This window comes from Onthophagus taurus, chromosome 3, assembly GCF_036711975.1.
Source record: "Onthophagus taurus isolate NC chromosome 3, IU_Otau_3.0, whole genome shotgun sequence".
NCBI lineage: Eukaryota > Metazoa > Arthropoda > Insecta > Coleoptera > Scarabaeidae > Onthophagus > Onthophagus taurus.
The window spans coordinates 2,612,538-2,640,289 of record NC_091968.1 but is presented as its reverse complement, the minus strand read 5'-3'; the positions used below and the strand labels follow the sequence as shown (position 1 = coordinate 2,640,289).

Below are 27,752 nucleotides of genomic sequence, written 5' to 3'. Positions count from 1 at the left end.
TCTTGTGAGTTGATGTACTGTTGAGTAATCAATTTGAATCAATTTGACTTTCAGTTTCTCAAAAAGTTTATCCATGGTAGGAAGCAAACTAATAGGTCTAAAAATGTTCTAACGAACCAGTTACAGTTGAGACACCCTGTATATACTTCTATTTCTTCAGCAATTCAGCAACTATTTTTTTTATTGGCTTATTCGAAAGTTTTTTAAAATTGATTGACCCTATATTTTTTAATTTTTGATTCTGGGGCTTAATTTTTCAAAAAAAAAATAATAAAATTGGAAACTACAGGGTGCGAACTCCAAAGTACGTCACTCAGATTTGAGCGTACGATTGAAACGTATAAAAATCGATAAAATTATGCGCTAGAAGAAAACAGAGGAAGACGGGAGAGAACATAACGTCGTGGATTATCGATTTTTTGAAAGACGGTCTTTCTAATCGATTAACCTTAACGGCCCTATTGGATGACCCACATTTCCAGCAGGATAATGTCCATTCTCATATTACAAGAAGCTCCGCACACGCCACAAGCTCTACGCACATATTGTATATTACGTGGGTCACAATACCTAAAGAAGAAATCCACTACTTAATTACAAGACTCCAGGTACTATTTGCAAAACCGACTGCAAGTCGATTGTAGCAGAAGAAAATGAAACGTTAAAACCGTATCAAATATTTAACATCTGTGATTAAATTAATAATTTCTGTTTCGTCCTCGCCCTGTTTTTAAGGTTATCAAAAATTTAACCTTTCCGAATCAATGAGTTTAAAAGATTTAAAATTAGAACCATTCTTGAAATGTAAATAATCAAGAAATGTTCAGAATTAAATCACAATTAACTTTAAAAAATTCCAAAATGTTTTTCGTGTTATTCCAACTAATTATTGTCTTCTTTATTGGTGTATCTACAAAAATAGGTAAATAATATTTTAGTCTCCTTATTTCAAAATTAATTTAAATTCTTTTAAACCAATAGTTAACAGTAATAACGGAAAAATTGAGGGTTATAAAACTCAAACGATCACTGGGAAGGATTTTTATGCATTTGAAGGTATCCCATATGCTGAGCCTCCAATTGGGGAAAATAGATTTGAGGTAATTTTATGAATGCGAAAATTTCAAAAAATCATATCATCTGAATTTTTAAGAATCATAATATGATATATATATATGTTAAATTGAAGTTTAAAGCTTCTTCTTAGAGGTAACAAAATTTTTTTTATAAGGGTTGCACTTTTACTGGTTAGTAAAAGTTTAGTTTTTGTTACCTCTAAAATTAAAAAACTGGTTAAAAAATGGACTACAATATCAACTTCGACTAGCTTAAAGCTTCTAGTTTATGATATATGAAAACTATTAAGTAATAAAATTAAAATTTCCAGAAATAAATTGTTAAAGATGAAATTGTCAATTTTATAAATCAAAAAGAATACAAAATTTTCAAAAAATCATATCATCTGTATTTTTAAGAATCATGATATGATATGTATGTTAATTGGAAGCTCAAAGATTCTAGTTTATGATATGATATAAAAACTATTAGATAACATTGATGAAATTTCCAAAAATAAATTGTTAAAGATGAAATGTCAATTTTATAAATCAAAAAGAATACAAAATTTTCAAAAAATCATATTATCTGTATTGTTAAGAATCAGGATATGATATGTATGTTAAATTGAAGCTTAAAGCTTCTAGTTTATGATGTCATATTAAAAGTATTAGGTAATATTATTGAAATATCCAGAAAACAATTATTAAAGAAGAAATTGTTATTTATAAATCCAAAATTATCACAATTTTCAAAAAAATAATATCTACTGTCTTTTTAAGAATCATGATATGATATCTATGTTAATTTGAAGCTCAAAGATTCTAGTTTATAATATGATATAAAAGCTATTAGATAATATTAATGAAATTTCCAGAAATAAATTGTTAAAGACGAAATTGTCAATTTTATAAATCAAAAACAATACACAATTTTCAAAAAATTATTTCATCTGTATTTTTAAGAATCATGATATGATATGTATGTTAAATTGCAGCTTAAAGCTTCTAGTTTATGATGTCATATTAAAAGTATTAGGTAATATTATTGAAATATCCAGAAAACAATTATTAAAGAAGAAATTGTCATTTATAAATCCAAAATTACCAAAATTTTCAAATAAACATATCTACTGTATTTTTAAGAATCATGATATGATATCTATGTTAATTTGAAGCTCAAAGATTCTAGTTTATAATATGATATAAAAACTATTAGATAATATTAATGAAATTTCCAGAAATAAATTGTTAAAGACGAAATTGTCAATTTTATAAATCAAAAACAATACACAATTTTCAAAAAATTATTTCATCTGTATTTTTAAGAATCATGATATGATATGTATGTTAAATTGAAGCTTAAAGCTTCTAGTTTATGATGTCATATTAAAACTATTAGCTAATATTATTAAAATATCCAGAAAAGAATTATTAAAGAAGAAATTGTTAATTATAAATCCATAATTATACGAAATTTTCAAAATTCATATCTACTGTATTTTTAAGAATAATGATATGATATGTATGTTAAATTAAAGCTTAAAGATTCTAGTTTATGATATGATATAAAAACTGTTAGATAATATTAATGAAATTTCCAGAAATAAATTGTTAAAGACGAAATTTTCAAAACATCATATCATCTGAATTTTTAAGAATCATGATATGATATGTATGTCAAATTGAAGCTTAAAGATTGTAGTTTATGATATGATATAAAAACTATGAGATAATATTAATGAAATTTCCGGGAATAAATAGTCAAATTTATAAATCATAAAGAATACGAAATATTCAAAAAATCATATCATCTGTATTTTTAAGAATCATGATATGATATATATGTTAAACTGAAGCTTAAAGCTTCTAGTTTACGATATTACATGAAAAATATTAGGTAACATTATTAAAATATCTAGGAAGAAATTATTAAAGAAAAAATTGTCAATTATAAATCAAAAATAATACGACATTTTCAAAAAATCATATTTACTATATCTTTGAAAATTACGATATGATATGTATGTTCAATTGAAGCTCAAACATTGTAGTTTATGAAATGATATGAAAATTATGAGATAATATTAATGAAATTTCCAGTAATACATTGTTAAAGAAGGAATTGTCAAATTTATAAATCATAAAGAATGCGAAATATTCAAAAAATCATATCATCAGTATTTTTAAGAATCATGATATGATATATATGTTAAACAGAAGCTTAAAGCTTCTAGTTTACGATATTACATGAAAAATATTAGGTAATATTATTAAAATATCCAGGAAAAAATTATTAAAGAAGAAATTGTCAATTATAAATCAAATATAATACGTAATTTTCAAAAAATCATATATACTATATCTTTGAGAATCACAATATGATATGTATGTTCAATTGAAGCTCAAAGATTGTAGTTTGTGATATAATATGAAAACTATGAGATAATATTAATGAAATTTCTAGTAATACATTGTTAAAGAAGGAATTGTCAAATTTATAAATCATAAAGAATGCGAAATATTCAAAAAATCATATCATCTGTATTTTTAAGAATCATGATATGATATATATGTTAAACAGAAGATTAAAGCTTCTAGTTTACGATATCACATGAAAAATATTAGGTAACATTATTAAAATATCCAGGAAAAAATTATTAAAGAAGAAATTGTCAATTATAAATCAAAAATAATACGACATTTTCAAAAAATCATATTTACTATATCTTTGAAAATTACGATATGATATGTATGTTCAATTGAAGCTCAAACATTGTAGTTTATGAAATGATATGAAAACTATGAGATAATATTAATGAAATTTCCAGTAATACATTGTTAAAGAAGGAATTGTCAAATTTATAAATCATAAAGAATACGAAATTTTCAAAAAATCATATCATCTGTATTTTTAAGAATCATGATATAATACGTATGTTAAATTGTAGCTTGCATACTCTAATTTATGATATGACATAAAAACTATAAGATAATATTATTGAAATTTCCAAGAAATAATTATTAAAGAAGAAACTGTCAAATTTATGAATCAAAAATAACAGAAGATTTTCAAAAAGTCATATCGACCGTATTTTTAAGAATTATGATATGCTATGTATGTCTAATTGATGCTTAAAAATGCTAGTTTATGATATGATATAAAAGTTATAACATAATATAACTAAAATTTTGAAAAAAAAAATTATTGAAGAGAAATATTTTCAGACGCTTGGCTAAACCCGAAACTTTATAGTTCTAGGTCTAGTGTTAGTTCTAGTTTTAGTTCAATGCAACAATCTAATGCTGAATAACATCTAAAACTAGAGCAAACACTAGCACTAGAACTAGAAACATTCGAGTTTAGCCGCACGTCTCTCAAGACGGCTAAATCCGAATGATTCTAGGTCTAGTGTTAGTTCTAGTTTTGCACTAGCACTGTCACTAGAACTAACACCTAGTGTAGAAGAAGCTGAATGATTAGACAGTAGAACTAACACTAGACGTTTATATTATGAACCTTATTAAGCTTCAAACTAACACTACAAAACACGAATAGAATAAATTAAACATTTGCTAATACAAAGTGTGAAATAGTAGTTGTTACTCATGCGTGACGTCACGAACGGGTCGTCGAGCTGTGTAAGAGTCTTAAACAACATATTTTAATTTACAATTCATTTTAGGAGCCAATCCCGAAAAAGTCTTGGAATGGAACTTGGGTTGCTAACAATTTATACACTTGCCTCCAATTATATCATTCACCAGACACTGAAAATTATCCAGTTATTGGTGACGAAGATTGTTTATATTTAAATGTTTACACTCCCATCGATTTAAATGTCACGAAAAAAGATCTTTATAACGTTATAGTTTTTATTCACGGCGGTGCGTTTATGTTTAATTCCGGTGGAACATACGGACCTAAATACATTTTAGAACGTGAAAATATCATTTATGTTAGCTTAAATTACAGATTAGGACCTTTAGGTAATCAATTTTTATTAAGATAATAAAATTTTAATTAATACTAATTTGTTTTGAAGGTTTCCTTTCAACGCAGGACGAAGTTCAACCCGGAAATTTAGGAATAAAAGATCAAATTTTAGCATTAAAGTGGATTAAGTCCAACATAAAATTTTTTAATGGAAATTCAAACTCGATAACATTAACCGGAATGTCAGCCGGAGGAGCAAGCGTTCATTTACACTACATGAGTCAACTTTCCAAGGGTTTATTTAATCGCGGGATAGCTCAAAGTGGCACAGCTTTAAACCCTTGGGTTTTAGCAGAAAACTCGAAGCAAAAAGCTTTTAAATTAGGTGAAATTTTAGGATGTTCTACTTCAAAAAGTTTCGAATTGATTCAATGTTTAAAATCGAGGAATTCTTATCAAATTGTTCAAGCTGTGAAACATTTCCAAGTAAGATGTTATTTTTACTAATTTGATAATTTTTTTATTATTAAAAGAAATTTTTATATAACCCAATTTCACCTTTTGGTGTTGTTATCGATGGTTTATGGTCGAAAACTCCCGTTTTAAGCGACCACCCTTATACTTTATTAAAAAACGGACAAATTGAGGATTTACCATTAATTTTTTCTCAAGTTGGAGCTGAAGGGCTTTATCCGGGAGCAGATTTTTTAAGAAACCACTCTTTAAAACATCTCGGTGAAAATTTAAATTTATTGTTACCCTATATCTTGGAATATAAAGATACCGCGGATGCAAATGACTTAGATGGGGTAACTCAAAAAATTCGAAATTTTTATTTAGGGGAGAAAAAATTGAGTGAAGAAACATTTTCATTACTAATTAAAGTAAGCAAATCTAATTAAATACATCTAAATAATTAATAATTTATTTTTTTAGATGATATCGGATCGCTTATTTATTGTTGATATCGAAAAATCGGTTAAATTGCACTCAAAAAATTCAAATTCGTCGGTATATTATTATATTTTTAATTATAGAGGGGCTAAAAGTAAATCGGAGCTTCGAACTGGACCTAATTTTAACTTTGGTAACTTTAAAAAATTAATTTTTTATCAATTTCAATCTTAAATTTTAGGGGTTTCCCATGCTGATGACACGGTTTATGTTTTATATAGCAACCTTGACATGAGAAGTAACGAAATGGATGAGAAAATGTCTCAATTATTTCTAGATATGTGGCTTAACTTTGCTAATATTGGGTAAGTCCTTTGTTCTTTTTTAATCAAGAAAATGACGTCAGTATCGGGTCAATACGTTACACCACGTGCTTTAATTGTTATTTAGCGCTAAATATATGTATTTTATTAAGCTTAATATGTATATTAAGTGCTAGGATTAATACTAGACTTAAAACTAGAAACGTTCGGGTTTAACAGAACGTCTCTCAAGACGGCTAAGCCCAAATGTTTCTAATTCTAAGTCTAGTGTTAGTTCTAGTTTTAGTTCAATAAACACATATAATAAGTTAGTGCTGAATAACAATTCAATACAACAATACAATGTTGAATAACATCTAAAACTAGAGCAAACATTATCACTAGAACTAACACTAGGCCAAGAACTAGAATCATTCGGGTTTAGCCGCACGTCTCTCAAGACGGCTAAACCCGAATGATTCTAGTTCTAGGTCTAGTGTTAGTTCTAGTGTTGCATTAGTATTGTCACTAGAACAAACCCGAACGATTCTAGTTCTAGGTCTAGTGTTAGTTCTAGTGTTGCATTAGTACTGTCACTAGAACAAACCCGAATGATTCTAGTTCTAGGTCTAGTGTTAGTTCTAGTGTTGCATTAGTACTGTCACTAGAACAAACCCGAACGATTCTAGTTCTAGGTCTAGTGTTAGTTCTAGTGTTGCATTAGTACTGTCACTAGAACAAACACTAGAACTAGAAACATTCGGGTTTAGCCGTCTTGAGAGACGTGCGGTTAAACCCGAATGATTCTAGTTCTAGGTCAAGTGTTAGTTCTAGTGTTGCATTAGTACTGTCACTAGAACAAACCCGAATGATTCTAGTTCTAGGTCTAGTGTTAGTTCTAGTGTTGCATTAGTACTGTCACTAGAACAAACACTAGAACTAGAAACATTCGGGTTTAGCCGTCTTGAGAGACGTGCGGTTAAACCCGAATGATTCTAGTTCTAGGTCAAGTGTTAGTTCTAGTGTTGCATTAGTACTGTCACTAGAACAAACCCGAATGATTCTAGTTCTAGGTCTAGTGTTAGTTCTAGTGTTGTATTAGTACTGTCACCAGAACAAACCCGAACGATTCTAGTTCTAGGTCTAGTGTTAGTTCTAGTGTTGCATTAGTACTGTCACTAGAACAAACACTAGAACTAGAAACATTCGGGTTTAGCCGTCTTGAGAGTCGTGCGGCTAAACCCGTATGATTCTAGTTCCAGGTCTAATGTTAGTTCTAGTGTTGCATTAGTACTGTCACTAGAACAAACCCGAATGATTCTAGTTCTAGGTCTAGTGTTAGTTCTAGTGTTACATTAGTACTGTCACTAGAACAAACACTAGAACTAGAAACAATCGGGTTTAGCCGTTTTGAGAGACGTGCGGCTAAACCCGAATGATTCTAGTTCTAGGTCTAGTGTTAGTTCTAGTGTTGCATTAGTACTGTCACTGGAACAAACCCGAATGATTCTAGTTCTAGGTCTAATGTTAGTTCTAGTGTTGCATTAGTACTGTCACTAGAACAAACCCGAATGATTCTAGTTCTAGGTCTAGTGTTAGTTCTAGTATTACATTAGTACTGTCACTAGAACAAACACTAGAACTAGAAACAATCGGGTTTAGCCGTTTTGAGAGACGTGCGGCTAAACCCGAATGATTCTAGTTCTAGGTCTAGTGTTAGTTCTAGTGTTGCATTAGTACTGTCACTAGAACAAACCCGAACGATTCTAGTTCTAGGTCTAGTGTTAGTTCTACTGTTGTATTAGTACTGTCACTAGAACAAACACTAGAACTAGAAACATTCGGGTTTAGCCGTCTTGAGAGACGTGCGGCTAAACCCGAATGATTCTAGTTCTAGGTCTAATGTTAGTTCTAGTGTTGCATTAGTACTGTCACTAGAACAAACCTGAATGATTCTAGTTCTAGGTCTAGTGTTAGTTCTAGTTTTGCATTAGTACTGTCACTAGAACAAACTCTAGAACTAGAAACATTCGGGTTTAGCCGTCTTGAGAGTCGTGCGGCTAAACCCGAATGATTCTAGTTCTAGGTCTAGTGTTAGTTCTAGTGTTGCATTAGTACTGTCACTAGAACAAACTCTAGAACTAGAAACATACGGTTTTAGCCGTCTTGAGAGACGTGCGGCTAAACCTCAATGATTCTAGTTTTACGTCTAGTGTTAATTCTAGTTTTGCACTACCACTATAACTAAAACTAATACTAGAACTAGAACTAGAATCATTCGGGTTTAGCCGTCTTATGAGACGTACGGCTAAACACGGAAGAAGAGCCCTACGTGTGATAACACTGCTAAACCCGAATGATTAGACAGTAGAACTAACACTAGACTTTTTTATTATGAACCTTATTAAGCCTGAAACAAACTCTACAAAACACGACTAGAATAAATTAAACATTTGCTAATACAAAGTACGAAATAGTAGTTGTTACTCATGCATGACGTCACGAATGGGTCGTCGAGCTGTGTAAGATTTTTAAACAACTACGTCAACAATAAATTATTAATAAGTAATAATAAGTTTTTACCGCGACTTTGTTTTTCATCATTCCCAATGATGACTAAATACAAAGATAATGAATATACAAAAGAAAAAATGTACGATGAAGACAACGTTGTGGTTAAAAATACCCGATAACCTATTTATTTATTTATTTATTAATCGTTCTAATTCGGGTTTTTACAATAATTTCTAAGAATTACTCATTGTGACGTCAATTTAGGTTAAAAAGGAAGTTGTAATCACCGAATAACTTAAAATCCCGGGTTTCCTTAAATTCCCGATAAATTGCCTGGAATTATGAACTCGGTTTTACTTTTATTTTAGTATAAATACCACAAACTCCTCGTTCTTCATTCATTCTAAATCATTCATTCGAAGTTTTAACAACTTGAATTAAATCGTGTTATTAAAAATGTCGCAAGATCAATTTGTTATCCCTCAAAGTGCGTTTGATCGTGTTGTGGAGGATTTTTATAAAACAGTAAGTAAAAAACGTTAATTTCTTTTTCTTTTAGTTTATGAAATTATTTTTTAGAACCCATTGGATCAATATCCAATAAAATTTCCCGATGATCAACACGTAATAAAATCAACTCCAACAACATCAACATTACAATCAATTTTGGAAATTACCTCCCAAAACGCAACTCAAGAAATCACCACAGCTTCCAACGCCATCATGACATCAACCAACGCAACCAACACAAATTTAACTTCGCTTATAAACGAAGTTTTCGTGAATAACTCCACCTCTACTGAAGCGACCATAACCAACTTAACCTCGTCTACTTCGACAAATATATTGACGGAAATTACCGATTTTAAGGGAGAAACTACGACCAATTTGATCGATGTTGTTAATTCAACTTTAAGAGGTGTTAATGTTAACACAACCGATTATTTACCGGAGGAGCATCATTATCATAAAGATAATACGGGTTTCATTATATTAGGGGTGGTTCTTGTTGTTTTGGTGATTTCGATTATTGTGGGTTTTGCTTTATATTACCGCAAGAAGAATATGATTATGAAAAGTGAAGGGCAGCATTATCGACAAAGTGGTAACAGTCATGTTATTCAATTTTCGGATGAACAAAATTGTTCAGGAAATGGTCAACAAACTCAAAGAAATCGTTAATAAATATACAAATAATAAGTATTTAATATATTTTAGAGCTATTTATATTATATTTATTATCAATTTATCCTTCTAACATGTGTTTTTGTTGAGAATATTAATAAAATTCGTATTTATTTATTTAAAGTTGTTTTAAAGATCATTTTTCGGCCGAGGCTCAGTAATTAATATTTATATCAATTCGAAACTGATCATCACATTTGCTGAGTCTCGGCATTATCATAGAAAGTTGTAGAGAAGAGTTTTAACGATAACATTAGAAAGAGATGTAAGAAGGTAAACCGGTGTGAAGGCAGCAGTAAAAGATAGCAGTAACAATTTCCGATAATACCCGAACGCCCATAGACGTCCACACGCGGACTCAATTTTTTAGAACAAAAAAACATTACATTATCAACTTAAGAAGTTAATTACAGTATATTAAAAGTAATTAGACAAAATGAAAATGTATTTATCACTAACATCAAGGTACAATCAGCAATTTTAATTAAAATAACTGGCTCCAGCTCCCTTATTGGTTCGAAGATCCGAACCAAACTTTATATACGCCTTCTAGGCATAATAAGAAATATATTTATCGACAGAAATTCCACTTGCATGGGGACCGCGGGGGTGAACTACCCACTAGTAGATTTTAATTACCCCTACCACCCTTATTCCGTCGAAGATCCGAACCAAACTTTACACAAATCTTCTAGACTCTAGAGAAATTTAAAAAAAAGTTAAACCCTATAGACGTGACTAGTGATGGAACGGATAATGATTTTGCGAAAAGCCGGATACCGGATATTCGGCATCCCCTTCAGCCGGATATCCGGTTATCCACCATATCTATCCAGCCATTATGGTTATAATTTCTGGTGCATTTCTGAAATGATACCCTATATTGCCACAAGATAAGTAAAAAGAGGATACTTTAATTAATAATTAATTGGCGATATTAGATTTATCAAAACTTCAAATATTGTTTTCTCAAAAACTGAAAGTTATTTTTCAAAAGGTGTTGGTTCATTGGAAAGAGGACGCTTTTATTAACACTTTGGGAAATTTTCAAACTCATATTCCAAGAAATGGATTTTATACGAATTTTTAAAACTTAATCGGCGAAAATTGAAAAATTCGAAAAAACTGTCGATCACTTCAAAAATTTATTTCTCAAAAACTGAAAGTGATTTTTCAAAACGGCTTATTGCATTAAAAAAAGGATACATTAATTAATAATTGGTGATATTTCCACAGGGATCCTTCAAGAAATGAATTTTATAGCGAATTTTGAAAGTTATCGATGAAAATTGCAACAACAAAAATTGTATCAAAACTTCAAATATTGTTTTCTCAAAAACTACAAGTAATTTTTCAAAACGCGTTGGTTCATTGGAAAAAGGACACTTTTATTAACACTTTGGGACATTTTCAAACTCACATTCCAAGAAATGGATTTTATACGAATTTTTAAAACTTAATCGGCGAAAATTGCGGCATCGAAAATTTTATCAAAACTTCAAATATTGTTTTCTCAAAAACTAGAAGTAATTTTTCAAAACGTGTTGGTTCATTGGAAAAAGGACACTTTTATTAACACTTTGGGAAATTTTCAAACTCACATTCCAAGAAATGGATTTTATACGAATTTTTAAAACTTAATCGGCGAAACTTGCAAAATTCGAAAAATTTTTCGATCAATTTCCGATCATTTCAAAAATTTATTTCTCCAAAACTAAAAGCGATTTTTCAAAACGGCTTGTTGCTTTAAAAAGAGGATACTTTAAATAATAATTGGCGATATTTCCACAAGGATCCTTCAAGAAATGAATTTTATAGCGAATTTTGAACGTTATCGATGAAAATTCCGACAACCAAAATTTTATCAAAACTTCAAATATTGTTTTCTGAAAAACTAAAAGTTATTTCTCAAAACGGGTTCGTTCATTGGAAAGAGGACACTTTTATTAACACTTTGAGAAATTTTCACTCATATTCCAAGAAATGGATTTTATACGAATTTTTAAAACTTAATCGGCGAAAATTGCAAAATTCGAAAAAACCGTCGATCACTTCAAAACGGCTTATTGCATTAAAAAGAGGATACTTCAATTAATAATTGTTGATATTTCCACAAGGATCCTTCAAGAAATAAATTTTATAGCGAATTTTGAATGTTATCAATGAAAATTGCAATATCGAAAATTTTATCAAAACTTCAAATATTGTTTTCTGAAAAACTAAAAGTTATTTCTCAAAACCGGTTGATTCATTGGAAAGAGGACACTTTTATTAACACTTTGGGAAAGTTTCAAACTCATATTCCAAGAAATGGATTTAATACGAATTTTTAAAACTTAATCAGCGAAAATAGCAAAATTCGAGAAAATTGTCGCTCATTTAAAAAAATTTTTTCTCAATAACTAAAAGCGATTTTTCAAAACGACTTATTGCATTAAAAAGACGATACTTTAATTAATAATTGTTGATATTTCCACAAGGATCCTTCAAGAAATAAATTTTATAGCGAATTTTGAAAGTTATCGATGAAAATTGCAACAACGAAAATGTTATCAAAACTTCAAATGTTGTTTTCTCAAAAACTAAAAGTTATTTTTGAAATCGTGTTGGTTCAATGGAAAGAGAACACTCTTATTAACACTTTGGGAAATTTTCAAACTCATATTCCAAGAAATAAATTTTATAGCGAATTTTGAATGTTATCAATGAAAATTGCAATATCGAAAATTTTATCAAAACTTCAAATATTGTGTTTAGAAAAACAAAAAGTTATTTCTCAAAACCGGTTGGTTCATTGGAAAGAGGACACTTTTATTACCACTTTGGGAAATTTTTAAACTCACATTCCAAGAAATGGATTTTATACGAATTTTTAAAAGTTAATCGGCGAAAATTGCAAGATTCGATAAAATTGCCGATCATTTCAAAAATTTATTTCTCAAAAACTAAAAGCGATTTTTCAAAACGGCTTGTTGCTTTAAAAAGAGGATACTTTAATTAATAATTGGCTATATTTCCACATAGGATCCTTCAAGAAATGAATTTTATAGCGAATTTTGAAAGTTATCGATGAAAATTGCAACAACAAAAATTTTATCAAAACTTCAAATATTGTTTTCTCAAAAACTAAAAGTAATTTTTCAAAACGGGTTGGTTTATTGGAAAGAGGACACTTTTATTAACACTTTGGGAAATTTTCATACTCACATTCCAAGAAATGGATTTTATACGAATTTTTAAAACATAATCGGCGAAAATTGCAAAATTCGAAAAAATTGTCCATCATTTCAAAAATTTATTTGTAAAAACTAAAAGCGATTTTTTAAAACGGCTTTTTGCATTAAAAAGAGGATACATTAATTAATAATTGGTGATATTTCCACAAGGATCCTTCAAGAAATAAATTTTATAGCGAATTTTGAATATTCAATGAAAATTACAATATCGAAAATTTTATCAAAACTTCAAATATTGTTTTCTGAAAAACTAAAAGTTATTTCTCAAAACCGGTTGATTCATTGGAAAGAGGACACTTTTATTAACACTTTGGGAAAGTTTCAAACTCATATTCCAGGAAATGGATTTAATACGAATTTTTAAAACTTAATCAGCGAAAATAGCAAATTTCGAAAAAATTGTCGCTCATTTAAAAAAATTTTTTCTCAAAAACTAAAAGCGATTTTTCAAAACGGCTTATTGCACTAAAAAGAGGATACTTCAATTAATAATTGTTGATATTTCCACAAGGATCCTTCAAGAAATAAATTTTATAGCGAATTTTGAATGTTATCAATGAAAATTGCAATATCGAAAATTTTATCAAAACTTCAAACATTGTTTTCAGAAAAACTAAAAGTTATTTCTCAAAACGGGTTCGTCCATTGGAAAGAGGACACTTTTATTAACACTTTGGGAAATTTTCATATTCATATTCCAAGAAATGGATTTTATACGAATTTTTAAAACTTAATCGGCAAAAATTGCAAAATTCGAAAAAATTTCCGATCATTTCAAAAATTTATTTCTCCAAAACAAAAAGCGATTTTTCAAAACGGCTTGTTGCTTTAAAAAGAGGATACTTTAAATAATAATTGGCGATATTTCCACAAGGATCCTTTAAGAAATGAATTTTATAGCGAATTTTGAAAGTTATCGATGAAAATTGCAACAACGAAAATTTTATCAAAACTTCAAATGTTATTTTCTCAAAAACTAAAAGTTATTTTTGAAATCGTGTTGGTTCAATGGAAAGAGAACACTCTTATTAACACTTTAGAAAATTTTCAAACTCATATTCCAAGAAATGGATTTTATACGAATTTTTAAAACTTAATTGGCGAAAATTGCAAAATTTGAAAAAATTGTCGATAATTTTAAATTTTATTGCTCAAGAACTGAAAGTGATTTTTCAAAACGGCTTTTTGTATTAAAAAGATGATACATTAATGAATAATTGGTGATATTTCCACAAGGATCCTTCAAGAAATAAATTTTATAGCGAATTTTGAATGTTATCAACGAAAATTGCAATATCGAAAATTTTATCAAAACTTCAAATATTGTTTTCTGAAAAACTAAAAGTTATTTCTCAAAACCGATTGATTCATTGGAAAGAGGACACTTTTATTAACACTTTGGGAAAGTTTCAAACTCATATTCCAAGAAATGGATTTAATACGAATTTTTAAAACTTAATCAGCGAAAATAGCAAAATTCGAGAAAATTGTCGCTCATTTAAAAAAATTTTTTCTCAATAACTAAAAGCGATTTTTCAAAACGACTTATTGCATTAAAAAGAGGATACTTTAATTAATAATTGTTGATATTTCCACAAAGATCCTTCAAGAAATAAATTTTATAGCGAATTTTGAAAGTTATCGATGAAAATTGCAACAACGAAAATTTTATCAAAACTTTAAATGTTGTTTTCTCAAAAACTAAAAGTTATTTTTGAAATCGTGTTGGTTCAATGGAAAGAGAACACTCTTATTAACACTTTGGGAAATTTTCAAACTCATATTCCAAGAAATAAATTTTATAGCGAATTTTGAATGTTATCAATGAAAATTGCAATATCGAAAATTTTATCAAAACTTCAAATATTATGTTCAGAAAAACTAAAAGTTATTTCTCAAAACCGGTTGGTTCATTGGAAAGAGGACACTTTTATTACCACTTTGGGAAATTTTTAAACTCACATTCCAAGAAATGGATTTTATACGAATTTTTAAAAGTTAATCGGCGAAAATTGCAAAATTCGATAAAATTGCCGATCATTTCAAAAATTTATTTCTCAAAAACTAAAAGCGATTTTTCAAAACGGCTTGTTGCTTTAAAAAGAGGATACTTTAATTAATAATTGGCTATATTTCCACAAGGATCCTTCAAGAAATAAATTTTATAGCGAATTTTGAATGTTCAATGAAAATTGCAATATCGAAAATTTTATCAAAACTTCAAATATTGTTTTCTGAAAAACTAAAAGTTATTTCTCAAAACTGGTTGGTTCATTGGAAAGAGGACACTTTTATTAACACTTTGGGAGATTTTCATACTGATATTCCAAGAAATGGATTTTATACGAATTTTTAAAACTTAATCGGCGAAAATTACAAAATTCGAAAAAACTGTCGATCACTTCAAAAATTTTTTTCTCAAAAAATAAAAACGATTTTTCAAAACGGCTTGTTGCTTTAAAAAGAGGATACTTTAAATAACAATTGGCGATATTTCCACAAGGATCCTTCAAGAAATGAATTTTATAGCGAATTTTGAAAGTTATCGATGAAAATTGCGACAACAAAAATTTTATCAAAACTTCAAATATTGTTTTCTCAAAAACTAAAAGTAATTTTTCAAAACGGGTTGGTTTATTGGAATGAAGACACTTTTATTAACACTTTGGGTAATTTTCATACTCATATTCCAAGAAATGGATTTTTCAAAACTGCTTTTTGCATTAAAAAAAGGATACTTTAATTAATAATCGAAAGTGATAACAGCGACAGTTCTGTTAGTAATGAATGTGATGATGAATTACAAGCGAAGAGAAGAAAACTAGACGAAACTGCAACAAGAGATTTTATATATCGTATTGGGATTGTTACAATGAGATTGCTAAAGACAAACCTGATATAAATAAAGCGGTATTCAATGAAAAAAGTCCTATTGGGGTTGAACTTGATTATTATCTGCAGTGTCCCAAACTTAAAAGAGATATTAATTCCTGGGTAATAGGTTTTTAATGGCCGGATATTTGGTAACTATCCGGTAACCGACCGGATTTAAAAAAATGACCGGGTACCGGATAGTTGCCGGATATCCGTTCCACCACTACTATCCGTGCAAAAACCTCTGCGGGGTGACGGGGGTTCCGTCCAATCGAAACAGATGGTGCGTCCCAGACAGGACGTCGCGCCTTATTTCTTTATGTAGGTAAGATAAAGGCGCGACGTACTGTCTGGGACGCATCATCTGTTCCGATTGGACGGAACTCTCCTCTCCCCGCATAGCTTATTTCTATTTCTCTTTAATTTATAATTCCATTAAATCGCTCTTAAAAAAATAGGAAGCACTAATTTTGAAAAACTGATAACGGAATTCGACAACCGACATTATTTGACATATTTTGGTAAAAACCGCGTTGAAATCCGCCAGGTCGATTTCGAAATAACCGCATCCTACTAAACCGCGATTTTTCGCAAAACTATATGGAATATCAATAAAATAAAATATGCCCCACATTAAGAACACATTTGTTTACCACCAGTTCAAATTTGAAAGTGTTTCGTCAAATAGTTTTGGAGAAAAAAAATCGCAAAGTAGACAAAGTTGCTGGCACTCTCAAAAATCGGGTACTTTTTTCGCTTAACTCGCGATAAAAGAAGAACCGCGGACTCGAAAATTTCCAAATCAACATGCGATACGCAGAAATGTTCACTGATTACAATGAACTTTACCGCAATTTTTTTCATCGAGCGGTTACGAAAATATCGATCTCTAAAGTGAGGGGCCTTGACTTTTTGCACGGATAGTAGACGTAACCATTCGTGTGCCATCTATCATTCAAAACTTTACAATTTGATTTTGTCAAATTAGGAACCTTTGTAATGCCTAAAAAATGTTAGCAAAAACATAATAACCTATAATAAGACTTAAATGAATAAAATAATTATATATTCGTTTTAGAAACCCAAATATCGCCAATGTTGATTGGATCCCAATGGATAAAAATTTAGAATCAAATTTGAAATATCTCTATATCGAGTCACCTGAAATAATAGGAATGAAAGAGAATGGAACTTTGGGAAATTCTGAGTTTTGGAATTCTTTAAACATTAAAGAAAACGAACGATTAAATGTTTAAGAAAAAATAACATCAATTTTAATTAAAATTAAATCATTAAATTATGTAAATAATGAAATAACAATAAAGATTTTTTAATTAATCATTTTAGTACCAACCTCATGTAAAATATCAGATAACCTCTCCAAATGGACATTTATAGGTCCAACCGATCCATTTCGACTCCTATTTAATAACTGAAAAGCATTCATGTATTCTAACTCGGAAAATTCCGGTCCTTTTTCAACGATTCCATTCAAAATTTCCTAAACGAAAAATATTTGTTAATAAATAATTATATTAAACAAGATTATTAACCTCAGGCGTTAAGAAAAACAACTCAAAATAATGTCTTGCATGATCCAAAGCAACTTCCCTCGTCATTGTTATATTAGTTAACATTTGTTGTAATGCAAAAACGTTCCTACACATTCTCTCAATACCCAAATCATCAATAACTTGCATATTTTGTGTTGAACTTATTAAAATTTTTGCAATTAAATGACCCAAACCTTCAAAAATATACTAAAAAATTCATTATTAATTTTAATCCCGCAATAAAATTAATTAACCAACCTTGCACTTTCTTGGATGTAAACTCGACGTCATCGCTTCATCAACATTTGAAAGAACCTTACTTAATTCTAAAACTTTAGGGTCAGGTTCGTGAGTTTCCTTATTAAAATCATTAACCGCCAATAAATAATGAAAACATTGCACCCTAACTTCCAAATGTAAAAGTAACAAACACGTATTAGCCAATTCATCGAAATCTTGAGCGATTTGAGTTAATTGTTGCAACGAAACGGAGCTTATAATTTCTTTTTGAAAACCTCCGTTTGCCCCAGACGGCGAAGAAGTGTTGGGTTCGTGTCGAAATTGGCTCGCAAATTGGAACAATTTCACCGAAAACCATTCCATACTTTCTTGAAGTTGAGCGAGTTGTTTTAAAAGCGACATATCGGATAAGATTTCGCGGGAATCCACGCCGCCTTCACCGAGATTTCCGGCGAGAATTTCGGCTTCTTTTCGATTTCGTTGTTTGATGTCTTCGGGACTTTCTTCTTCGATTGTCGTTTCGCGTCGCATTAAACGTCGGCGTTCGTGGCGTGCGTGAGTTTCTTGTTGGGCTTTTAAATTCACCCAATTTGGTAAACATCTAATAATTTTAACAAATTAAGTTAAATTAAAAAAATAAATAAATTTGTTACTTCAAAAATCGGCTGATGTCATCATCTTTTAACCACGCCGCGCTACAAATCCTTTTATCTTCACTGTGTGGTTGCACAATTCCGCTATAAGCGGCTTGACAAGTGTCTTTGTATTCCCTTAAAGCTTCCGTGGTGTATTTTACTACTAATTCTCCATACATTGGTAAAGAATCAAGGATTGATAACCAACATTTTAATGTTTTTTCGATTGTAACTGTACTCTATTAAGAATATGTTTATTAATGTATTTATGAAATAATTTTTTGGTTGACTCACGACTAATAAAGGTTTGTAATCGGTGGAAACATCTAAAAGAACGGTTTCTTTCCAAGCGTCTTTAGATTGAATCGCCATTTCGATATCGTTACGCATTTCGGTGTTTTTGCGCTTTAAAAATGTATTTTTTGTGTACCCGGAAAGGAATTGATTTAAAGTACATGCAGAACTAAAATGATTTCATAAAGAATGTTTTTTGTTATATTAATTAAAAATTACCCATGCGACAACTCCATCGCTTCTTCAATCTCCTCAATAAAATACATCAATGGGACGTACATAAACAACAAATTATCCATGTTTGCTTTACAAACTAATACTTTATTTAATTTTGATTCCTCATCTTTTAGCGTGCTACTCATTATTAATGCACTCGACGAATCGGAGTATTTAAATAAAGTTTCCTTTTTACTAAAAAAAAATTTTTAACTTAATTTTATTTTATGTTTATTTTTTAATTTACATTGGTTGTTTCCTTCTTGAAAAGTAAACAGATAAATCATCATCATCTGTAAATGTTTGAGTACTTTGCGACTCGCTCGACATATTTTGCATATCTAAATAATCTTGGAGTAAAGTTTGAATCTAAAATAATTGTTGATTATAGTAACAAATAAGTCAAAGAAAAATATTTGCAACTTACAACAAATTGAACCTGATTCCAATACGCTTTAATATCGTATAGGCACACTTCAATCTTATAAAATCTCACCGCTTGTTTTAAATAAGTTAACAGCAAATTATGAGCTTGCCCGACTTGTTTAAATTGTTCAAATAAAGTGTGCATAAATTCCAAAAGGGTGTTCTGTTGCTTGGTATCGTTGTTTTGTAAGAAATCGTTAATAAAAAGGGTTGTTCGTTGGATTATGTGTTGCAATTCTGATTTCATTTCGGATTTTATTATCTTAAATTAAAAAATGAGATTAATTAAAAAAAAATTAATGTTTTAAACTATTAACGCACTTTGTTGTGATACAAATAAAAAAATTAATATTATATAGAATGTTTGATGATATTTAAGAGAAAAAAAAAGTGCATCGGCCGGGAATCGAACCCGGATCGCCCGCGTGGCAGGCGAGCATTCTACCATTGAACCACCGATGCTTATAACAAAAGCCATTTAGACTAGCTAGATCGTGCATTATCATAACCTAGTTAAGAAAATGAAAATAAATCACAAAATCAACACCAATAAAGATATATTGCATCTCCATATAATGGATTCACGCGATTCACGTCAAAAAACAATAGACTCAGCATGAACGAAGTCAAAACTCAAAGCTTACATTTTTCCCTTAATACGTCTAGAGACTTGCACGACGCCTGTTAAATATTTGGGACTCTACCTTGATGTATAACGACTACAAAGTATTGACAGCAGTGTTGTTAAATACCCGGGTATTTATTTTCAAGGATAAATAACCTGGATCTATACCCAGGGGTATTTACCCAAGATGGGTATTTATAAATTTAATTTAAATTGAGTTAATGGCAGTTTTGCAAGGACTTCAAGAACGCAGAGTCGCTTATCGATATACCAAACTTATTTATAACATCTACAAGAATGCTACAATGACGGTAAAATTGCATGAAAGTACTGAAAAGAGTAAAAATAGTAAAGTACTGATTGTGAGTAAAACAACACTGTTGAACTCAAATTGTTCATCACAGTCCTCAGAGTGCATTTAAACAACTGGATTGGACCATATCGCGGACGATATAGTTCTTATATCAGATAGCCTTGGAGAGATTAAACTAATGATGAACGACTTAAAGGAGGTGTGTGCAAGAGTCGTGCTAAATATCAACAAGGAGAAATCAAAATTTATGATAAATCTTGTTCCCAGCTCTAACATCAACATTGGGGATAATGAGATTGAGAGGGTTCACAGCTATGTATATCTTGGCTATGAGGTTCGTGTATTGAGAGATAATCAAATAAGCGAACTAAACAGAAGGATCTTAGAGACATCTTCAAGAGAAAAGGCCAAGAAAGGCTTTCAATCAATGCGTGTTTCCGGTTATGACATAAGGCTCCGAAACTTTAACATTAACGGTAACCACTGCCAGGAGGGTCCAAGTAGCGCAAAGATAGATGGAGAGGTCGATCCTGGGTCTAACTCTGAGGGACTACATACGAAATGAAGACCTATGAAGAAGAACTGGCGTAAATGATGTGGTCAACATTGTGGCAAAGCTTAAGTGGAACTGGACGGGTCATGTCGTGCGAATGAAGAAGGAGCAGTGGACAAAACGGTTGCTTGAGTGAAGACCGCGAGCGAACAGACGAAGTAGACGTCAAAAGAATGACCAACAATTGGATTCAAACAGCAGAGAATAGGGAAGGTCTATGTCCAACAATGGACGCAGAGGGCTGCTTGGTGATAATAATCATAATAACTTGATCTAATCTAAATTACGGCAGGTTCGTCTAATGATAATACGTCTTTGATTGTTGACAATTCCTCGTCTTCCTCTTCATTTTTATTGGAATCGATATATTTTTACTGGTATCACTTTTATACCCACTGTTTGGGTATTTACCCTGGGCCGAGGTAAATACCCGGATAAATACCTATTTTAGAAATACCTACCCGCCGGGTATTTACCCAGCGCCCATTACTGATTGACAGGAGTCTATAATGGTGGATTCAATAAGGCAAGTGATCCCCATAGAACAACTATGCAGACCGAAAATATGGGGAATTCTGCATGGAATTCTAATGGGCAAAGGCGTCCCCACATCTCAACATGGTACGACTTTCGTAAAGCTTTCGATTCCATCAACCACCATGTACTGAGAAGAATTATAGCCGCGCTATCTCTGCCGGAAGCAATAAAGAAAATTTTGAAAATCATCGCGGGGTTATGGAATGTCCGAATACAAGGCCCGAAAAAACTGGGAGAGGTCATAGAGGTAAAAAAGGTAATATACCAAGGCGATAGCCTGAGTCCATTACTGTTCAATCTGATCACTGACAGTCTTATAGATGCGATTAAAAATGATGAAAATATCTCCAAACTAGCGTATATGAACGATATAAAAGTACATACTGGAAACCAGAAAGCAGCATCAGCAATCACCGAGATGCTGCGGACAGCCGCCCAAGAGCTAGGGCTCTCTCTCAATGTGTCAAAATATGCAGTATACGGCCGAAACCTAAAACCAGAAGATGTAGACGACATGGATCTACCATATGTAGACACAAATTACAAACATTTAGGCCTGTTCCAGATTGAGAGAGATCAAAGTGTCAACATCGAAGCACTTGAAGAGAAGATCCTACGACAACCGAAAACCATCATGGAATCGCGGTTGTCCAGTTTCCAGAAAAGAGCAATCTTCAACAGCACGACCATTCCGGCGGCCGTCTATGTCACTGGCAACGTGTTATTGCAAGAATCCGTCGCAACTACCTTATTGAGATGTGAAAGCCTGGACAAGGAGATACGCAAAATAGCAACGCAAGCGCAGATAAAAACAAGATCGACGTCCAATCAACGGCTCTACATGTCCACATCAGTCGGGGGATTGGGGTATAAAAGCATTGAATTGGAAACAGCAATTCACTACGTAAGAAGATACTGGTATCTCCAAAACAACGAAGAACTGGTTGTCACAAGAGAATACTACAAGTGTCTTAATCGTGGAAAATGCAGAACCCCTATTAGCGACTACCAACATATACTGAAAAAATATAAAGTAACGGATATCGAGGCGACCGACGAAGCTGATAGAAGAAAAGCTCCTCAAACAATAATCAAAGCGATCTATGAGCAGAGTGACAGTGATAGAAAGGAAACATAAACTAAACTAGTAATGAAATATCATAACAAAATTTCCTTCCCGGGCAGTCAATATAAACAGAGTCTACTCAACGCCGCAGCAGAAGAACAATGGTTCGCAATGAGGGGAATTTCGAAACAAAATGGAGGCATTTGCAGGAGATGTCATAACCACGAAGAAACAGCCTACCATGTAGTAACGGCCTGCAAACATAACTACGCCGAGCGACATGATTTCGTGGCATACTGGCTAATAAGAACCATCATCGAAGCAAGTATTTTCTTTAATTACTAATTATATTCAAATTTTTAAGGTTCACGTAGAAGATGAACCTGAATGCTATTATTATTATTATTATTGCTGCCGGGCTGAGGAGAGCGGCCCCTCTCGTTACCGCGACCTATAAGATCCATTGTAACTTTAGCCCTCCAAAGGTTTAGGGCAAATGTAGGTCCTTAATGAACCTTAGTATTGTCCTGAGGTCTTGAACCTTTATGTCGGTAGGTAACAGGGGAGTTTTACCGAAGACGTTGTGTCTTAGACGTCCTCTGGCGACGCAATTGCACAGTATGTGTTCAGCAGTTTCTGACTCGTCGTTGCATAGTCGACAAGTTTGATCCTCAGCTAATCCAATGTGGAAGAGGTGGTATTTTAGGGGCACATGGCCGGTTAGGTAGCCTGAGAGCGTTCTTAGATCCCCTTTGCTGAGGCATAAAACCTCTTTGGTTTTGTTTTGCGACGGAGTTATCATACACTTCGCTTGTCTGTGACCTGGAAGTTCTTTCCAGCGTAAGGCTATCTTTGAAGCCTCCCAATTGTTGATTATTTGTTTTAGGTGGCTTTTTTGTAGTCCACATCCAGGTTGGGGTCCAATGAAGGGCGTGTTTGCTGCCTCTTTGGCCAGCTTGTCATCCTTCTCATTGCCCTCAATGTTGCTGTGACCTGGAACCCACCATAGGGTAACATCATTGCCCCTAGCGAGTTCTCTCAGGTTGTTGGTACACTCTCTGATCAGTGCGGAGCCACACGAGTAGGCCTGAATTGCCTTTAAGGCGGCCCGACTGTCTGTGAAAATGTTTATGGATGCACCTTTTTGTCCCTTCTGTAGGTTCAAAGCGGTGCAGAAGTTTATAGCAAGAACTTCTGCTTGGAAAATTGTTAAGTCCGAGCTGAGGGGCAATTTGATGTGGCTATTTGGTCCATTGATGCCCATGCCTACTCCAGATCTTACTGTCTTTGAAGCATCGGTGTACCAGGCTAGGGCTCCGCTTTTTAGTTGAGGCCCTCCCTTCGCCCAATCATCCTTGCTACTAAATATGACCTTATACGGTTGGTTGAAATTGTATTCCGTCGGTATGAGGTCCGTTTTAATTTCAATCAGGTGATTTAGACATGGGTCCTTGAGGATCTCGAGGTGTCCTCTGAGGTTACCCTGCATCAACTTGAGTGAAGAAACTGTTTTCAGTGATAAGGCACTTAAGGCTGCCTCCTTTTGTATATATATGTGGAGCGGTGTGAGACCGAGTAGGGTTTCCAAAGCAGCCGTCGGACAGGATCTCATTGCACCCGTTATGTTAAGACATGCTAACCGCTGGATTTGTGCCAGCTGTTGTTGAGCTGTCTTATGTTTTGTTTTTGGCCACCAAACCAATGAGGCGTAGGCGACCATGGGTCTGATTATTGCTACGTAGGCCCAATGAGCCATTCGTGGTTTGAGACCCCAGTTCCTTCCTAGGAGCCTGCGGCAGATCTGGTTTGCCATGATGGCCTTTTTCCTCACCTTATCTAAGTGTGAGTTCCAGTTTAGTTTACTGTCAAGTATTACCCCTAGGTATTTAGTTTCTGTTTTGAGGTTAATAGTTCTGCTTTCAATGGAGGGTGCTTTTATTTGTAGCTTCCTTCTCCGAGTGAATGCTGAGCCCATTGCTTCTGCACCAAGTACTGGTGAGTAGTAGGGCTTTCTGCATTAGCTGAGTTATGATTGAATCATCATAACTGAACGCTAGGTACAATTTAAATGTATTCCCAAGTAAATGTAACCGATGTAATGAATCCTATAATGTCCAAAGCGAAGCAACTCGCGACGTAACCTTCCCTAAGACCAGAGATGGGAAAACGATCGATTTGTAAATCTCAATAATCTTCAACCGATTTTTGAATTTATTTCATTTCCTTTTGACGAATTAGATAACGAGAATATTTCATCAAATCTAGCTCATACTTTTCAATTGAATTCATTGGCTCTCCAGTTAGAAATTTTAACAATACAATCAGATATAATTGTAAAAGCACGTGAAAATGAAAATTATTTCTGGAATTTATTACCAGAAGAAAAATATCCATTATTGCGATCAGTGGAATGAGGATATTTGCATTTTTTGGTTCCACTTATCTATGTGAAGAAGCGTTTTCTCAAATGAAAAATATCAAATCGCAATTTAGGACTTCTCTGACTAATGACTACTTAATGGTATCTATTCGATTAAATAAGTTAGGTTTGTAATCACTGATGCGATTACAAACCTAACCTTACAAGACTTGTTGATGAAGTGGAATGTCATCTATATCAAAAAATTAATCCAAAATATTTATCAATAAAGTACATTGCACAAAATAGTAAATACAATGTATTTAATATATTATTATCAAGAAAGACCTTAATTAAATTTTTATTTGTTTTTAATTTAACCCATTTTTCGAAGTCGATCGCGCATAAATAAGAAAAATTAATGTCGATCATACCAGTATTAAGTTTGCTCATCCCTCTAATTACCTATAAGGACACTGCATTTGTTGATCAAAGAACTATCGTTCTATTCCAAACAGAAATAAAAGTTAACATGATCTGTAAGAATAAAAGATAATACAGTGAAATTCCTCTCACTCAAACTTCTATATCCCGAATTATCCTATTACTCAAGATAGGCGTGAATATTACAAATTTACAACAGACTATATTTTACTAATATAGTGAAATTCCCCTAAAGTTATTCGACTTAGACGACTTTCTAAGTCGAATAATTTTCGAAAGCTCAAGGGTTTGACTAGGTTTCAAATGTGTTTATCTCTCTAAGTCGAATTTCCCTAACTCGAATTTCTCTGTAACTCGAACTGAACTACCATGGAATTTACTTCTATAAGACGAATTTACCAAAGAATAAAATATTCGAATCCGTTCTGTAAGTAATTTTAACTACAGAATCAAACCACATAGACTCAGGCTCAGAAACTACAGACTAAACTAAACTACTCTTGAACTAAAACAAACATAATGTTCAGAATCAGATGACGGTGATGATAATCTTGAAAATGAAGTATTTATCGCTGTGCCCACATATGATGAAGCTTATTCCTTTCTTAAAAACCTTGAAATTTTTGTATTGTCAAGAGAGAATGTTCCAGATAATATTCATAATTCTCTACATTTCATAGAAGATTTTTTCGACAAAGAGCGGTTGTCCGCTTTAAGCCAAAAGAAAATTACGGATTATTTTTAAAAAACTTATTAGTTTTCTGCTTACAAGTAGTATTAAGATTTCTATTTTAAATATACGTATTGGAAAAGTACATTTCTAATTTTTTTCTTTAGAGCTGAAATTCTACTAAATTCTCTAACTCAAATTCTCCATAACTCGAAGTTTTCTTCCGCCTCCTTAATGATTCGAGTTAGGGGAATTTCACTGTATTAGTAAAATAAAGTCTGTTGTAAATTTGTAATATACACACCTATATTGAGTAATAGCCCTATAAGATTTAAATGAAACAGGCTCAAAATGCCTTACTTTGTAAAACACAACCCAATCTTGTCATTATAACTAATACAAAATTTTAAATATTTCACAAAAAAATGCGTTAAAATATTAATAAACTAATTTGATAATTACGTTTACAGTAAATGGAATTTTTTGCAACAATGCTAAACATTTAATTAAAATCCCCATAAAATGCGTTGGGTTATTCTCTTGATTTAAAGCATAAATATCTTCTTCGATATTCTCAATATTTGGACATTTTTCATCTCTAAACAATATAATATATTTTATTTCATCCTAATAATAATATTAATAAAATCGTACTTATTCATCTCTCCAAATAACCTTCTGGTTATATTTCTTTTAGAAGAAGCCCTAAATTTATTGCTTCTCCTAAAAGGAGTAGAATAAAATCCTTCCCTTCCTGAATTTTGTCTACTCAATGTAAAAACATGTTGAGATGTTTTAAAATAAATCTGTTGTTTTAATTCGTTTAATAAAGTTTCGTGAAGTTCCTCTTTTTTCTGCTCAATTTCCATACAAAGCTCTTTAATCTCGGCAATATCTTCTAAACCTTCTTTATCAGATGAGATCGCTTCGATTAATAAATTTGTTGCGTGTAAATATTCTTTCTTATTTAAATGTGTTTGCACTTTAACTGGAACTTCTCTTAATTTCTCTCTAAATAAACATTTGTTATTAATAAAAGCTACTTACTTATTTATAAAAACTTACATCTCATCTAAATATTGCAATAAATATTTATATTCTAATCCTTTCATCCACAATTTCTCCAATTCATTTCTTTTCGCGTACAAATTATTTTTGCACTCTCTCAAAGCTTCCTTAATCCTTCGTATTTTCCCTCGTGATTCACTCATCTCATGCGATAAGTTACTAAAAGTACTCATCACCTCAGATAAATCCTCTTCATGTTTTTGCACTAAATCATCAACACGTTTATCGCATTGTTTATAATCGGCGTCCAATTTTGCTTTTTCTCGGTCTCGTTGTTCGTTAGTTTCCGTAGCTGATAAAGTTCTTATAACCGACATTAACAGACCACTCTAAAGAGGAAATGACACAAATAATGTTTATAAAGATATTTTAATAATTACTTACAGTTTCTTTGGTTGGTTTTACACCTCTCGGTGGTTTTATTGGGGGCGAATCCATCATTATTATTAATTTAAACTAAATGTTTATTAATTGTTGATGTGACAACAGGGAGGTTATACCAAATACACAAACATAACCTCAATGACAACCTAAAATGTCAAAAAATTACATTAAAATAAATTATTATTCTAATAATATCAATCTTTTCAATCTTATTATGTCATACTTATGTTTATTATGTATTTTGAAGTATTATATAAATTAAAATGTAGTTATAAAATATTTAATACCTAAAATTAAGTTCGTTGGACGTGGCGCCATCTATTAAGAATAAATTTTATTACATTATTTGAAATAAAATTAATTTGTTAATAA

The 27,752-nt window shown here is 31.7% G+C and overlaps 2 protein-coding genes and 1 non-coding gene across 4 annotated transcripts; 1 reads left to right on the top strand and 2 right to left on the bottom strand.

Annotated features, from left to right (window-relative positions):
* The first annotated feature begins 798 nt into the window (after window positions 1-798).
* On the top strand, window positions 799-17,338 carry LOC111423971 (venom carboxylesterase-6-like). Of its 2 annotated transcripts, XR_011639931.1 has the most exons (9): window positions 799-922; window positions 982-1,100; window positions 4,742-5,045; window positions 5,102-5,478; window positions 5,526-5,876; window positions 5,929-6,079; window positions 6,128-6,251; window positions 9,071-9,227; window positions 9,282-10,004. XR_011639931.1 is itself a non-coding variant. In XM_023057361.2 (8 exons), the coding sequence occupies exons 1-8, from the start codon at window positions 820-822 to the stop codon at window positions 17,251-17,253; spliced, it is 1,707 nt and encodes a 568-aa protein (XP_022913129.1). In that variant the 5' UTR covers window positions 799-819; the 3' UTR covers window positions 17,254-17,338. The 2 variants fall into 2 exon arrangements, 1 of the variants encoding a protein (XP_022913129.1); XM_023057361.2 differs by lacking the exons at window positions 9,071-9,227; window positions 9,282-10,004 and adding an exon at window positions 17,076-17,338.
* On the bottom strand, window positions 17,242-27,524 carry LOC111423970 (Secretory 8). The gene is made up of 12 exons (XM_023057360.2): window positions 27,381-27,524; window positions 26,994-27,325; window positions 26,583-26,939; window positions 26,391-26,526; window positions 19,363-19,623; window positions 19,183-19,304; window positions 18,939-19,130; window positions 18,720-18,888; window positions 18,444-18,664; window positions 17,809-18,391; window positions 17,551-17,757; window positions 17,242-17,498 (listed from the first exon to the last, which is right to left on the bottom strand). Exons 1-12 carry the CDS (start codon window positions 27,435-27,437, stop codon window positions 17,328-17,330), a joined length of 2,808 nt encoding a protein of 935 aa, XP_022913128.1. The 5' UTR covers window positions 27,438-27,524; the 3' UTR covers window positions 17,242-17,327.
* TRNAG-GCC (transfer RNA glycine (anticodon GCC)) lies at window positions 19,753-19,823 on the bottom strand. Its single transcript has one exon. It is a non-coding gene; the product is annotated as a tRNA-Gly (tRNA).
* Window positions 27,525-27,752: the final 228 nt, after the last annotated feature.

Bases quoted from the DNA above. Each gene is read 5' to 3' on its own strand.
- LOC111423971 (XM_023057361.2), top strand. From the start codon at position 820: ATGTTCAGAATTAAATCACAATTAACTTTAAAAAATTCCAAAATGTTT. The intron at 1,101-4,741 runs GTAATTTTATGA...AATTCATTTTAG, and splicing joins TTGGGGAAAATAGATTTGAG to GAGCCAATCCCGAAAAAGTC. The intron at 6,252-17,075 runs GTAAGTCCTTTG...TATTCGTTTTAG, and splicing joins CTTAACTTTGCTAATATTGG to AAACCCAAATATCGCCAATG.
- LOC111423970 (XM_023057360.2), bottom strand. From the start codon at position 27,437: ATGATGGATTCGCCCCCAATAAAACCACCGAGAGGTGTAAAACCAACC. The intron at 19,131-19,182 runs GTAAATTAAAAA...ATTTTTTTTTAG, and splicing joins TCAAGAAGGAAACAACCAAT to TAAAAAGGAAACTTTATTTA. The intron at 18,665-18,719 runs GTGAGTCAACCA...TATTCTTAATAG, and splicing joins ATTACAAACCTTTATTAGTC to AGTACAGTTACAATCGAAAA.